The sequence below is a fragment of the Salvelinus sp. IW2-2015 genome, linkage group LG30 (genome assembly GCF_002910315.2).
Source record: "Salvelinus sp. IW2-2015 linkage group LG30, ASM291031v2, whole genome shotgun sequence".
NCBI lineage: Eukaryota > Metazoa > Chordata > Actinopteri > Salmoniformes > Salmonidae > Salvelinus > Salvelinus sp. IW2-2015.
Window position 1 is genome coordinate 2,252,258 of NC_036869.1, and position 13,634 is coordinate 2,265,891.

A 13,634-nucleotide genomic window follows, 5' to 3' on the forward strand; every position below is an offset into this window, starting at 1 on the left:
GTCAGTCTTCACCTCCATGGTATTTAAACAGCTTCCATCTCACCTCCATGTATTTAAACAGTATAGGCCTGTACTGCCGTACTGTCTGTGTGTGATTGTGAACCAGGGCCTTGGCGATACCTATGCAGCAACTTTTCACCACGCAGTGTGGCATGGCGCCCTACAGGGCAGGCAGGGCAGGACAGGACAGGGCAGGGCAGGCAGGAAGGGCAGGCAGGCAGGACAGGGCAGGCAGGCAGGCAGGGCAGGCAGGACAGGGCAGGCAGGGCAGGACAGGGCAGGCAGGGCAGGGTAGGCGGGAAGGGCGCAGGACAGGGCAGGCAGGACAGGGCAGGCAGACAGGGCAGGCTCGGTAGGGATGGCAGGACAGGCAGTCAGGACAGGGCAGGCATGGTTCGGGATGGCAGGACAGGGCAGCGGGTAGGGGATGGCAGGACAGGCAGGCAGGGTAGGGATGGCAGGCGGACAGGGCAGGGGAGAAAGAAGCAAAGCGCTTGAGGAAAGAAGAGATACGCATACAGTATGGTATCTGTGTACGCTGTGGATGAGTGGAAGGATTAACCCAGCAGTTAAATGAAGCCGTTTTTAAAGGATAACTTTTCCTGGTCTGAGTCCCAAATGGCAGCCAATTCCCTGTATAGTGCCAATAGGGTGCCATTTGGGATTCAACCTTGGCTTTAAACTGCTCTGTGGAAGGGAGAGCTGTCGTTTTCTCTTCCCCTTCCCCAACCTCACCTGGATGGCAGCCAAGGAGGGAATAGATGAAACGTAATCTGGTTGAAGATATGGCTTTCTTTACGGTGATGGACAGAGGCATCTTCCTCCTCTTTCTCGATCTCTCGTCTTTCACTCTCACTCTCTCCCTCTCCCCAATCCCCCTCCTCTCTTCCTATCCCTCTCCCTCCCTCTCTCTTCTATCCTCTCCCTCCCTCTCTCTCTATCCCTCGTTCTCCCTCTCTCTTTATCCCTCTCCTCCCTGCCTTCTCTCTCTATCCTCTCCCTCTATCCCTCTCTCTCTATCCTCTCTCTCTATCTCTCTCTCTCGTCTCATGTATATAAACTGGCAGCCAGATGGAGATGAGAAGTGAGGAGAGTGATGAGTTGTAGTGTAGACCTAGAGTTTTAGGTATTAAACAGCAACATCTCACCTCCATGTATTTAAACAGGTCAGTCTCACCTCCATGTATTTAAACAGGTCAGTCTCACCTCCATGTATTTAAGATAGTCAGTCTCACTCCATTATAGTTAAACAGGGCAGTCCACCTCCATGCTATTTAAACAGCACATCTCACCTCCATGTATTTAAATAGCCAGTCTCACCTCCATGTATTTAACAGGTCAGTCTCACCTCCATGCATTTAAACAGGTCAGTCTCACCTCCATGTATTTAAACAGTCAGTCTCACCTCCATGTATTTAAACAGGCCAGTCTCACCTCCATGTATTTAAACAGGTCAGTCTCACCTCCATGCATTTAAACAGTCAGTCTCACCTCCATGTATTTAAAAGGTCAGTCTCACCTCCATGTATTTAAACAGGTCAGTCTCACCTCCATGTATTTAAAAAGGTCAGTCTCACCTCCCATGTATTTAAACAGGTCAGTCTCACCTCCATGATTTAAACAGGTCAGTCCTCACCTCCATGTATTTAAATAGGTCAGTCCACCTCGTTATTTAACAGGTCAGTCTCACCTCCATGATTTAAACAGGTCAGTCTACCTCCATGTATTTAAATAGTAGTCTCACCTCCATGTATTTAAACAGGGTCAGTCTCACCTCCATGTATTTAACAGGTCAGTCTCACCTCCATGCATTTAAACAGGTCAGTCTCACCTCCATGATTTAAACAGGTCAGTCTCACCTCCATGTATTTAAAACAGGTCAGTCTCACCTCCATGTATTTAAACAGTCAGTCTCACCTCCATGTATTTAACAGGTCAGTCTCACCTCCATGTATTTTAAACAGGTCAGTCCTCACCTCCATGTTTTTAACAGTCAGTCTCACCTCCATGTATTTAAAAGGTCAGTCTCACCTCCCATGTATTTTAACAGGTCAGTCTCACCTCATGTTTTTAAACAGCAGTCTCCACCATGTTTTTTAAAAGGTCAGTCTCACCAGTTTTTTAAAATACGTCAGTCTCACCTCCATGTATTCTTAAACAGGTCAGTCTCACCTCCATGTATTTTAAACAGGTCAGTCTCACCTCCATGCATTTTTAAACAGGTCAGTCTCACCTCCATGTATTTAAACAGGTCATCTCACCTCCATGTATTAAACAGGTCAGGTCTTCACCTCCATGTATTTAAACGTCAGTCTCACCTTCCGTGATTAAAAGGTCAGTCTCACCTCCATGTATTTAACAGGTCAGTCTCACCTCCATGTATTTAAATAGGTCAGTCTCACCTCCAGTGTATTTAATAGGTCAGTCTTACCTCCATGTATTTAACACAGCGTCAGTCTCACCTCCATGTATTTAAACAGGTCAGCTCACCTCCATGCATTTAAACAGGTTCAGTTCTCACCTCCATGTATTTTAATTTAAACAGCATCTCACCTCCATGTTGCATGTTAAACAGCGCTCCAGTTCTCCCCTCCAGGCATTAAAACGATCAGTCTCACAAGCTTGCGTATTATTTTAAAACAACGCGTCACAACGTGCAGCGGCAGGACGGCGGGGCCGGGTCGGGCGGGGTGCGAGCGTGATGGGCGCCATGATCAGCTGCAGGCATCTCCTGGCGAGACGCCAGCGCGTGTGCGGGGGCGGCCGCGGGGCGAGCCGGCGTAAGCGGCGAGGGGGAACCGCCAGCGGAACCAGGTCCACTTGTCTACACCTCCCATAGAGTACTTAATAAACGTGCCAGTCTCACCTCCATAAATTAATTCCCTTTTTAAGCCCACAGGTCAGTCTCCCACTCCAGCGGTTTCATAAAACAGAGTCAGTCTCACCTCCATGTAATATCTAACACAGCCCGTCAGCCTTCCCCGATCCTCCAAATGTAAAATTAAATAGGCAAGTCTCAACCTCAATGTTTTTTAAAAACAGGTCAGTCCCCATGTTTTTAAAATACGGAGTCTCACCTCCAATGTATTAAAATAGGTCCAGTCCTTCACCTCCACTGTCATTTAAAACGGTCAGTCTCCACCTCCATGTATTTAAACAAACTGACAAAGTCTTCATCCTTCCGCCATGCGACTAATTAAAACAGGTTTCGAGGCTCACCTCACCCGCATTTTTAACAGGGTCAGTCATCACCTTCCATTGATTTAATTAAGCAGGTCGAGGTCTCACCCCAGTTTGCCTATTTCAAACAGGTCAAGTCTCAACCTCCCATGTTAAATTTAAGATCCACAGGTCAGTAACTCACCTCCGTGTATTGAAACAGGCTCAGTCTAATCACCTCCATGTATTTACCAAGGTCAGCAATCAGCCTACCAAAATCTGAGTTTATATATAGGTTCAGTCTCACCTCCATGTAGTTAAATTAGGTCAGTCACCGCCATGTATTTAAACAGGTCAGTCTCACCTCCATGCTATTTAAACAGGTCAGGCTCACCTCCCATAGCATTTAAACAGGTCCAGTCTCACCTGCCATGTTATTTTAAACAGGCAGTCCTCACTCCATGTAATGTAAATAGGGTCAGTCTCACCTCATTATCTAAAAACAGGTCCAGTCTCACCGCCAATGTATTCTAAACAGGTCAAGATCTCACCATCAGTATATAACACAGGTCACGTCTCACCTCGCATTGTATTTTAAACAGGTTCAAGTCTCACCTCCATGCATTTAAACAGTCCTCCGCACCGCTCGCCTCCCTCACCGTGTTCCAGCTCGACCCTCCCCTCGACCGCGGAATGCCTCAACCTCTGGAACCTCCGCCTCACACCATCCCTTACCCTCCCTCCCTCCCGTCTTTCTCTTTCTGTTTTGAACCCTCCTTGGCCTGCTAGCCTCCCTTCTCCTTGTTTCTCTGTCCTCCCCATCGCTCAACCCCCCCCTCCCCTCTTTCCTCACCCATTCGTCTCTTCTTTCTCGCTACACCATCCACAGGGAGCCAAAGCCTGTTTCCTGCGAGACATCCCCTTCTCAGCCATCTACTTCCCCTGCTATGCTCACATCAAGACCTACATGAGTGATGATGATGGGAGGATCGGACCGGGCAGGCTGCTGTTTTCAGGGGCCATAGCAGGCAAGATACCATGCAACACTGTGGCTCAGAACCTCGTTCTTACACTCTAAGAACCTTAAAGTGGTCTTTGGTTGTCCTCATAGGAGAACGCTTTGAATAACCCTTTTTAGTTGCAGGTAGAACTCTTTTAGTTCCAGGTAGAAACAGTTCTACCTTTTGGAACCCTTTTTTCTAACAGTTATTTTTTCTCTCCCTGGTTTATTTTCTGTCTGTCTGTCTCTCTGTCTCTCTCTGTCTCTCTCTCTCTCTCTCTCTCTCTCTCTCTCTCTCTCTCAGCCTATATGATAAAGAAACTGTATACATTATACACACATCCAACCATATTGGTGATTGATGATCAGAAGATGACGATTCAGATAAAAATACAATACTGTTAAAATGTTGTCACTAGCACAAGCTTAATAAGGAACCATTCTTGAGGAAGCAGAAAACCAAGCGTGAGCATTCCTGGTGGGTGGTGAGCCACCATATGGAACCCGGCCCAGACCCAAGACCCCAGCTCCATCCCTCTAACCTCCTTCCCTCCTAGCCTCTATCCCTCTATCCTTGCCCCTCCCCATCCCTCCTTTCCTCCATTCCCCAGCCTCCACCCCTTTCTTTCCCCCATCCATCCCTCCATTCTCCATTCCTCTATCCCTCCCACCCTCCATCCCTCCCTCCATTCCCATTCCTCTATCCCTCCCTCCATCCTTCCATCCCTCCATTCCCATTCCTCTATCCCTCCCAGCCTCCCGGCTCCAGGCCTAAGACCCCAGTAGCCACCGGCGACCGCAGGCTCCATCGTGGTCGTCCCTAATTAGAGTGCTCAGCGATTGGCTGGAGGCTGGGGTTTGGAGCTAAGCGCTGAGTGAACAGACAGAGCCCAGAGAGACCAACCGCCTGCCTGCCAACAGGGTTTCAATAGGATGGGAGACTATTCTCTGCTAACYTATAGGAACTGGCAGCCTGAGCTCTGCCCCAACTGCCAACCTGTTCCCTGTATAGTGCCCTACTTTTGACCATGGCCAGTAGTACTTTGACTTTTTGGTCAAAAGTAGTGCACTATATAGGGAATAGGGTGCCTGTTGAGAGGCAGCCTGTGTGTTAGGAGTGTTAAGGGTGAGGCGCTGAGGGAGGATGAGGAGCTGTGTCGGCCATCAACAGATGTCACAACCCGGAGGAAAGACAGTTTTGATCCACAGTCTTCCAGGTCTCTGTCTCCTCTTCCTGCTTAAAACTATGATCTGGAGCGAGTCTGTAGTTTGAATATTTTTATTTGAGTGGGTTTATCTTAAAGAAAACAGCGTGTAAGAAGGCGAGTGCAGAAGCCAAGCCAGGGTGGTTTGGAAGGTCAAAAGAAAAGGGTTCATATTTATTTTGAATCGTGAGGGATATGTCGGTCAGTGCTGTAGTTCTGCTCTTCAGCGCTGAGTGAGCAGCGATCATGGCGCTACAGTACATGGAAAAGTCATATAAATCTAAAAAGACATTCCTACTCCCAATCTCCCCCTTCGTCTTATTTTGGTAATTCCCTCGACCGGGTCCGGGAGCTAGGTTAGAAACCTGAAATGCAGTTTCTGATTTTTCATTTGCTCATAATATTTATCAATCCTTTCTAAATTTATCAGCGGATTAAGCTTTTTTAGCAATTAACGCTTTTTTTGTCGGCTCAGGAAATGTAATTACACACTCAGTTTGGGCTGCATTATATAGACCCCCTGATCCCACAACACACTGCAGAGCTGGTCATCTCCCAGTTCCTCCTCCTCCTGCTCTCTCTCTCTCTCTCTCTCTCTCTCTGGCTGTAGAGGAATAGACTTTCTGAGGTAGCTTTGAGAGGGAGATTTAAGACTGTTCCTGTGTTTTGAGGTGCTTCGCTGAGTCTCCTTAGCACTTTGAATGTGCTGTGAAACCAGTTGAGTTCTCCTCTCTTCTCCCTTTCCCTCCTCTCCTCCCCTTTCTTCTCCACTCCTCTCCTCCCACTTCCTCTTCACTCCTCTTCCCTCCTCTCCTCCCCCCTCTGCTCTCCCCTCCTGTCCTCTTATCTCCTGCCCTCTCATGTGAAGGATATCAGTGCAGGTGGTCTTTCCAGTTCTGTCACATTTGCAGTGAGTGAGTTGATCAGTGGTTGAATTGAATGGCTCGTTTAGTTTGAAGACATGTAGCCTGTGTGACTAGCTGGTGAAGAGGCCGGTGATGGTAATGACTGTGCGTGGTGGTCAAAAGCAGCCATTGATGATTGATGCCATTCATAGTTGAAGTGGCTGGAGAGGGCTGCCCGCATGGGGCCCCCAGTCACCAGTCACTGGCACGTGGGACGCTTTTGTGTGTCCATCTCATTACCTCGTATTGTCTGCCCGTTGCAGGAGAAAACCATGAACATTACATAGTAGAGCCAATGGAGTTTTCTAATGTATTTTTCTGATCGTACACAACTTTCTGTGGGAAGGATCAAGAGAGTAGTTTTACATATGACTGGTCCTCATTCAGATGACCAAAGGCTCAAATGAAAGTAGGATATGATGATGTTTTGAAATAAGTACAAAGGTAGACAAGAGGAGTGAGATAAAAATCTCATTGCGAGTTCCAGTTTGTTTATTGGTCATACACATGATGTACACTACCCTTCAAAAGTTTGGGGTCACTAAGAAATGTCCTTGTTTTTGAAAGAAAAATATTTTTTTTGTTCATTAAAATAACATCAAATTGATCAGAAATACAGTGTAGACATTGTTAATGTTGTAAATGACTATTGTAGATGGAAACGGCTGATTTTTAATGGGATATCTACATAGGCGTACAGAGGCCCATTATCAGCAACCATCACTCCTGTGTTCCAATGGCATGTTGTGTTAGCTAATCCAAGTTGATCATTTTTATCATAAAAGAATAATTGATCATTAGAAAACCCTTTTGCAATTATGTTAGCACAGCTGAAAACTGTTGTTCTGATTAAAGAAGCAATAAAACTGGCCTTCTTTTGACTAGTTGAGTATCTGGGGCATCAGCATTTGCGGGTTTGATTACAGGCTCAAAATGGCCAGAAACAAAGGACTTTCTTCTGAAACTCGTCAGTCTATTCTTGTTCTGAGAAATGAAGGCTATGCCATGCGAGAAATTGCCAAGAAACTGAAGATCTCGTACAGCGCTGTGTACTACTCCCTTCACAGAACAGCGCAAACTGGCTCTAACCAGAATAGAAAGAGGAGTGGGAGGCCCCGGTGAACAACTGAGCAAGAGGACAAGTACATTTCAGTGTCTAGTTTGAGAAATAGATACCTCACAAGTCCTCAACTGGCAGCTTCATTAAATAGTACCCGCAAAACACCAGTCTCAACATCAATAGTGAGGAGGCGACTCTGGGATGCTGGCCTTCTAGGCAGAGTTCCTCTGTCCAGTGTCTGTGTTGTTTTGCCCATCTTAATATTTTCTTTTTATTGGCCTACTGAGATATGGCTCTTTCTTTGCAACATTTTTCAGCTGTGCAAATATAATTGCAAAAGGGTTTTCTATTGATCAATTAGCCTTTTAAAATGATAAACTTGGATTAGCTAACACAACGTGCCGTTGGAACACAGGAATGATGGTTGCTGGTAATGGGCCTTTGTACACCTATGTAGATAGTCCATAAAAAAATCAGCCGTTTCCAGCTACAACAGTCATTTAATACATTAACAATGTCTACACTGTATTTCGGATTAATTTGATGTTATTTTAATGGACAAAAAATGTGCTTTTCTTTCAAAAAACAAGGACATTTCTAAGTGACCCCAAACTTTTGAACAGTAGTGTACATGGAGTACACAGTGCAACGGGTTAAAGTATGACATTTGTATAACGGGTTCAAGTATGACCTTTGTATAACGGGTTCAAGTATGCCCTTTGTATAACCCAACAGTAGAAACATATACATTCAGATTGAGCAGAAATAGTGATGCAGGATAACAGAACCACCCCATTCACAGACAATACGGAGACTGATGCAGGATAACCAGAACCCACCTACATTCACGACCAATGAGGAACTGATAGCAGGATAAGCAGATCACACTACATTCACAGACAATATGGAGACGGATGCGAGATAACAGACACTATTCACAGACATTACAGAGACTGATGCAGGATAGACGAACCACTAATTCACAAGACAGTACTGATGAGCGATTAGATAGAACACTACATTCACAGACAGTACTAACCTGATGCAGAGAACAGAACCACTACATTCACAGACAATACTGTGAGACTGATGCAGGATAACGGACCACTACATTTCCACAACAACTTATGGAGATATTGCAGGATAGACAGAACGCACTACATTCACAGACAGATACATGACTGCAGCGATAACAGAACCACTACATTCACAGACAGTTACACACTGATGCAGGATACAGACCACTACATTCACAGACAGCATCTGATGCAGGTAACAGAACACATACATTCAGAGCGCACTGATGCACGGATACAGAACCACTCTTATTAGACATAGAGACGACATGATGCAGGTACAGCACACCACACATTCACAGACAGATTGGAATCACTGATGCAGGGATTAACAGACCACACTATTCACAAAATACGACACTGATGCAGGATATAACAGAACCACTATCCATTCACAGACAATACAGAGACTGATGACAGGATAACACGAACCACTCAGCATTCCGAGACGAACAGATCTGGATACAGGAACACACTACATTCAAGAAGTACTTCATACGAATACATCGACGTCTGATGCAGGATAACAGAGATCTACCTTACATTCACAGACCACTTGCGAATGCAGGGAAAACAGAACCACTACAATCACAGACAGTACTAACACTGATACAGTATAACGACCCACTACATTCACAGACAGTTACTACACTGATGCAGGATAACAGAACCACTACACTCACAGACTATACTTGACCACTGAGACAGTTAACAAAAACCCACTACATTCAGAGACAGTACTGATGCCAGGATAACAGAACACACTACGATCCCAGAGACACTACTGATGGCAACGATAACAGAAACAACTACATTCACAGACTATACTGATGCAGGATAACAGAACAACTACATCCAGAGACAGTACTGATGCAGGATAACAGAACAACTACATTCACAGACAGTACTGATGCAAGATAACAGAACAACTACATTCAGGAGACAGTACTGATGCAGGATAACAGAACCACTACATTCACAGAACAGTACTGATGCAAGATAACAGAACAACTACATTCAGAGACAGTACTGATGCAGATAACAGAACACTACATTCAGAACAGTACTGATGCAGATAACAGAACAACTACATTCACAACAGTACTGATGCAGGATAACAGAACCACTACATTCACAGACAGTACTGATGCAGGATAACAGAACAACTACATTCAGAGACAGTACTGATGCAGGATAACAGAACCACTACATTCACAGACAGTACTGATGCAGGATAACAGAACAACTACATTCAGAGACAGTACTGATGCAGGATAACAGAACCACTACATTCACAGACAATATGGGACTGATGCAGGAAACAGAACCACTACATTCACAGACAGTACTGATGCAGGATAACAGAACAACTACATTCAGAACCAGTACTGATGCAGGAATAACAGAACCACTACATTCACAGACAATATGAGACTGATGCAGGATAACAGAACCACTACATTTCAACGACAGTACTGATGCAGGATAACAGAACAACTACATTCACAGACCGCACTGATGCAGGATAACAGAACCACTACTTCACGACAGTACCAACACTGATGCAGGATAACAGAACCACTACATTCACAGACAGTACCAACACTGATGCAGGATAACAGAACCACTACATTCACAGACAGTACCACATGTGCAGGATAACAGAACCACTACATCACAGACAGTACCAACACTGATGCAGGGATAACAGAACCACTACATTCACAGACAGTACCACACTGATGCAGGATAACAGAACCACTACATTCACAGACAGTACCAACACTGATGCAGGATAACAGAACCACTACAGTGCTAACAAGTGCTGAGTGAGGTGTTCTCTCCTTAGGTATGCCCGCGGCCTCCCTGGTGACCCCAGCCGATGTTATCAAGACCAGGCTACAAGTGGCGGCCCGTGCTGGCCAGACCACGTACAGTGGCCTTGTTGACTGTTTCTGGAAGATTCTGAAGGAGGAGGGACCACGGGCCTTCTGGAAAGGAGCAGGAGGTATCACCACATTTTTATTACTATCTGATGACGTGATATAAATGGCACAGTAGTGTAATAGTGAAATAGTGTTATTGAGAGTTGTGGTTTTTCTCTGTAGCCCGAGTGTTCCGGTCTTCACCTCAGTTTGGGGTCACCCTGGTGACCTATGAACTCCTGCAGAGGTGGTTCTACGTGGACTTCGGCGGACAGTAAGTCAGAACTCCTCCCTCTCCTCATCTGAATGACATGAGCCTGGCCCGTATTCATAAAGTGTCTCAGCATAGGAGGGCTGATCTAGGATCCACCCCCCCATCCATATAATCTTATTTATTATTAAAATAATAAGATTATAACCAATTCTATATCAGCACTCTTACTCTGAGACACATCATGAATAAGGGTCCTGATGTCTTGTCGGATATTAGACTTGAGTGCTCAATCTTGCTGAGGAAATTCAGGGATCACACAATAAGACTGAGAAATCCAAAAACCTAAATGTCAGAATGGTCCAGTCGGGAATAATAGCTTCTACTGACTATTGCTGTGTGATACAAAATCATGGTCATTTCTAGCAGCACTTTACTGCCAGCCTTTCAACACAGGGAGAGAGATGTGTAGTTATACAAAGAATAGATTTCCTTTTAAAACCATGCAGAGGGTTAAATGAAAAGCTTGGCTACCCATCATGTGGGTGCACTTCTTTGTCTCCAGAGGAACAAGAAATGCCATGAGACCAAAATAATTTCAGAGTAGATCAGGTGACTAGCTTCAACCATTTACTTGGTCTGCAATGCCAATGGCACCCTGTTCCTATAGGGCTCTGGTCGAAAGCAGTGCACTATAAAGAGAATAGGTCACCGTTTGTGACACAGCCCATTACTTGGTGGGATTGATGTGACATTTCCTAAACTATAGAGCTCCAGAGCTGTGATGTAGGACAGTCCTAAACTATAGAGCTCCAGAGCTGTGATGTAGGACAGTCCTAAACTACAGAGCTCCAGAGCTGTGATGTAGGACCGTCCTAAACTATAGAGCTCCAGAGCTGTGATGTAGGACAGTCCTAAACTACAGAGATACAGAGCTGTGATGTAGGACAGTTCTAAACTACAGAGATACAGAGCTGTGATGTAGGACAGTCCTAAACTACAGAGATACAGAGCTGTGATGTAGGACAGTCCTAAATACAGGATACAGAGCTGTAGTGTAGGACAGTCTAAACTACAGAGATCAGAGCTGTGATGTAGACAGTCCTAAACTACAGAGATACAGAGCTGTGATTGTAGACAGTCCCTAAACTACAGAGATACAGAGCTGTGATGTAGGACTGTCCTAAACTACAGAGATACAGAGCTGTGATGTAGGACAGTTCTAAACTACAGATACAGAGCTGTGATGTAGGACAGTTCTAAACTACAGAGATACAGAGCTTGTGATGTAGGACAGTCCTAAACTACAGAGATACAGAGCTGTGATGTAAGACAGTCCTAAACTACAGAGATACAGAGCTGTGATGTAAGACAGAGAGAATCACTTTGACTTGTGCTCTTTCTCTTTCAAGCTTTTCGGTGTAAAAATGAGCTCATGTTCCCAGGTGGCACAAACTGGTCACTCTTTAGAATGCACTCTAATGTTCCATTGACCAATAAGAGACAGAGACAGGAGGGCAAGGGGGAGAGTTTTAGGATAAGCGTCACCAAATACATTCCATTCATTATTATACTCTACATGTAATTGTATTGACAGAATTTTGTCAAATACTTTTGGGTTCTTTCACAAATCAGGACCAATGAGTTAGCCAACAAACTGTCCTAATTATTCTGAAATATCATGCATACTGTATGCATAATGTGTAGTCTTCACGGACTTTGCTCCATTCTCAGACATGTTCAGAAAAGCGCTCAGTGTATACTCTACTGGTCGGTGGTGTGTTGTGGGTGTGAAATGTGTTCCTTTTTGTCTGTATTGGAAAGATATCACAGAAAGTAGTATATGAACCATTGTGGGATATTCATTTATTTCTGGTTCCAGTGCTCTGAGAAAAAATAAAATAATAAATAGCCCAGTCTTAATATTCGATTAATATGTTTATTTTTTGTGGTGGACAATGTTTAATATAAAAACTCTGTTAACTCTTCCCTCTCTCTCGCGCGATCTCTTTTCCCCTCCACTTTTGGTTTCTCTCTTTTCTGTCTCTCTCTTTCTCTCCTCCCTTGTTTCTCCTTCCCTCTCTGTCTTTCCCTTCCTCCTCCCCCTCTCTCTCCCCAATCCCTCCTCCTCCCTCTCCCCCTCTTGTCCTTTCTCCTCTCACCCTCCCTCCTCCATATCTCTCTCCTCCTTGCTCCTCTTCCCCCTCCCTCTCTCCACCTCCCTGCTCCCTCCTTTACCCTCTCTCTCCTCCCTCCTCTCTCCTCCCCCTCCCTCTCTCTCCACACCACAGAAAACCATCTGGCTCGGAGCCGACTCCCAAGTCTCGGATCAGCATGCCGGCGCCCAGTCCCGACCACATCGGAGGCTTCAGGTTGGCCATGGCTACGTTCGCTGGCATCGAAAGCAAATTTGGACTCCACCTCCCAAGATACAACGTACATGTAATCCCCCCGTCCAAGGAGGACGCCCCTTGAATTGAACTTCCTCTGATCACACGTAGGGGGCAGAATAGAGCACACGCGCAATCGTTACACCCTCTCCCTCCCTCCCACCCCCGCCCCGTTGAGCACTTTGAATATTCCACCCGAAAGAGAGGCACATTCTGACTAGTATGATGTGCCTCTTTAGGCTTTAAAGGAAAATATGTATCTATGTTTTAGTTGATATGAGACAACAACAAAAAATATTAAGAAATGCTTGAAACAACCTTTATACGTCATGCTCTAAAAACACATCAGGTTGGTTTAGCTTCTGTTTTAGTCTCATCTACCCGTAAAGATGACTTTTTGAGTTAGTCTTATTGTGGCGATCAAGGGCTCTATTCAATCTGTGTCGCTGAAGCTAGAAATGTAAAAATCATTTCCTATTGAGCCGACATCTGRAGCATTTACCATGAATGCAGTCTCCTCTGACGCGGAAGCGTTGCCATTAAATTGAAATCACGCTGTAACGCTGAATTTCCGTGATACTGATTAGATATAGCCCTAAGTGATAGCTACAGTACTGACATTGTGTGTCTAGAGTGGTGTCGTTCTGGTTGGTCTTTTAACAGAGTTGGAGAGGGTCTGGCCAGGACTTGAATTAGACCTGGA

At 45.2% G+C, this 13,634-nt stretch overlaps 1 protein-coding gene across 1 annotated transcript in view; it reads left to right on the forward strand.

Moving 5' to 3' along the window:
* LOC111954893 (electrogenic aspartate/glutamate antiporter SLC25A13, mitochondrial) overlaps window positions 1-13,021 on the forward strand; it is a 92,072-nt gene extending 79,051 nt beyond the window's left edge. Inside the window, 5 exon segments of the mRNA XM_023974812.2 lie at window positions 4,049-4,187; window positions 10,255-10,413; window positions 10,514-10,604; window positions 12,833-12,974; window positions 12,977-13,021. Of these exon segments, the coding sequence (XP_023830580.2) occupies window positions 4,049-4,187; window positions 10,255-10,413; window positions 10,514-10,604; window positions 12,833-12,974; window positions 12,977-13,021 (576 nt within the window).
* Window positions 13,022-13,634: the final 613 nt, after the last annotated feature.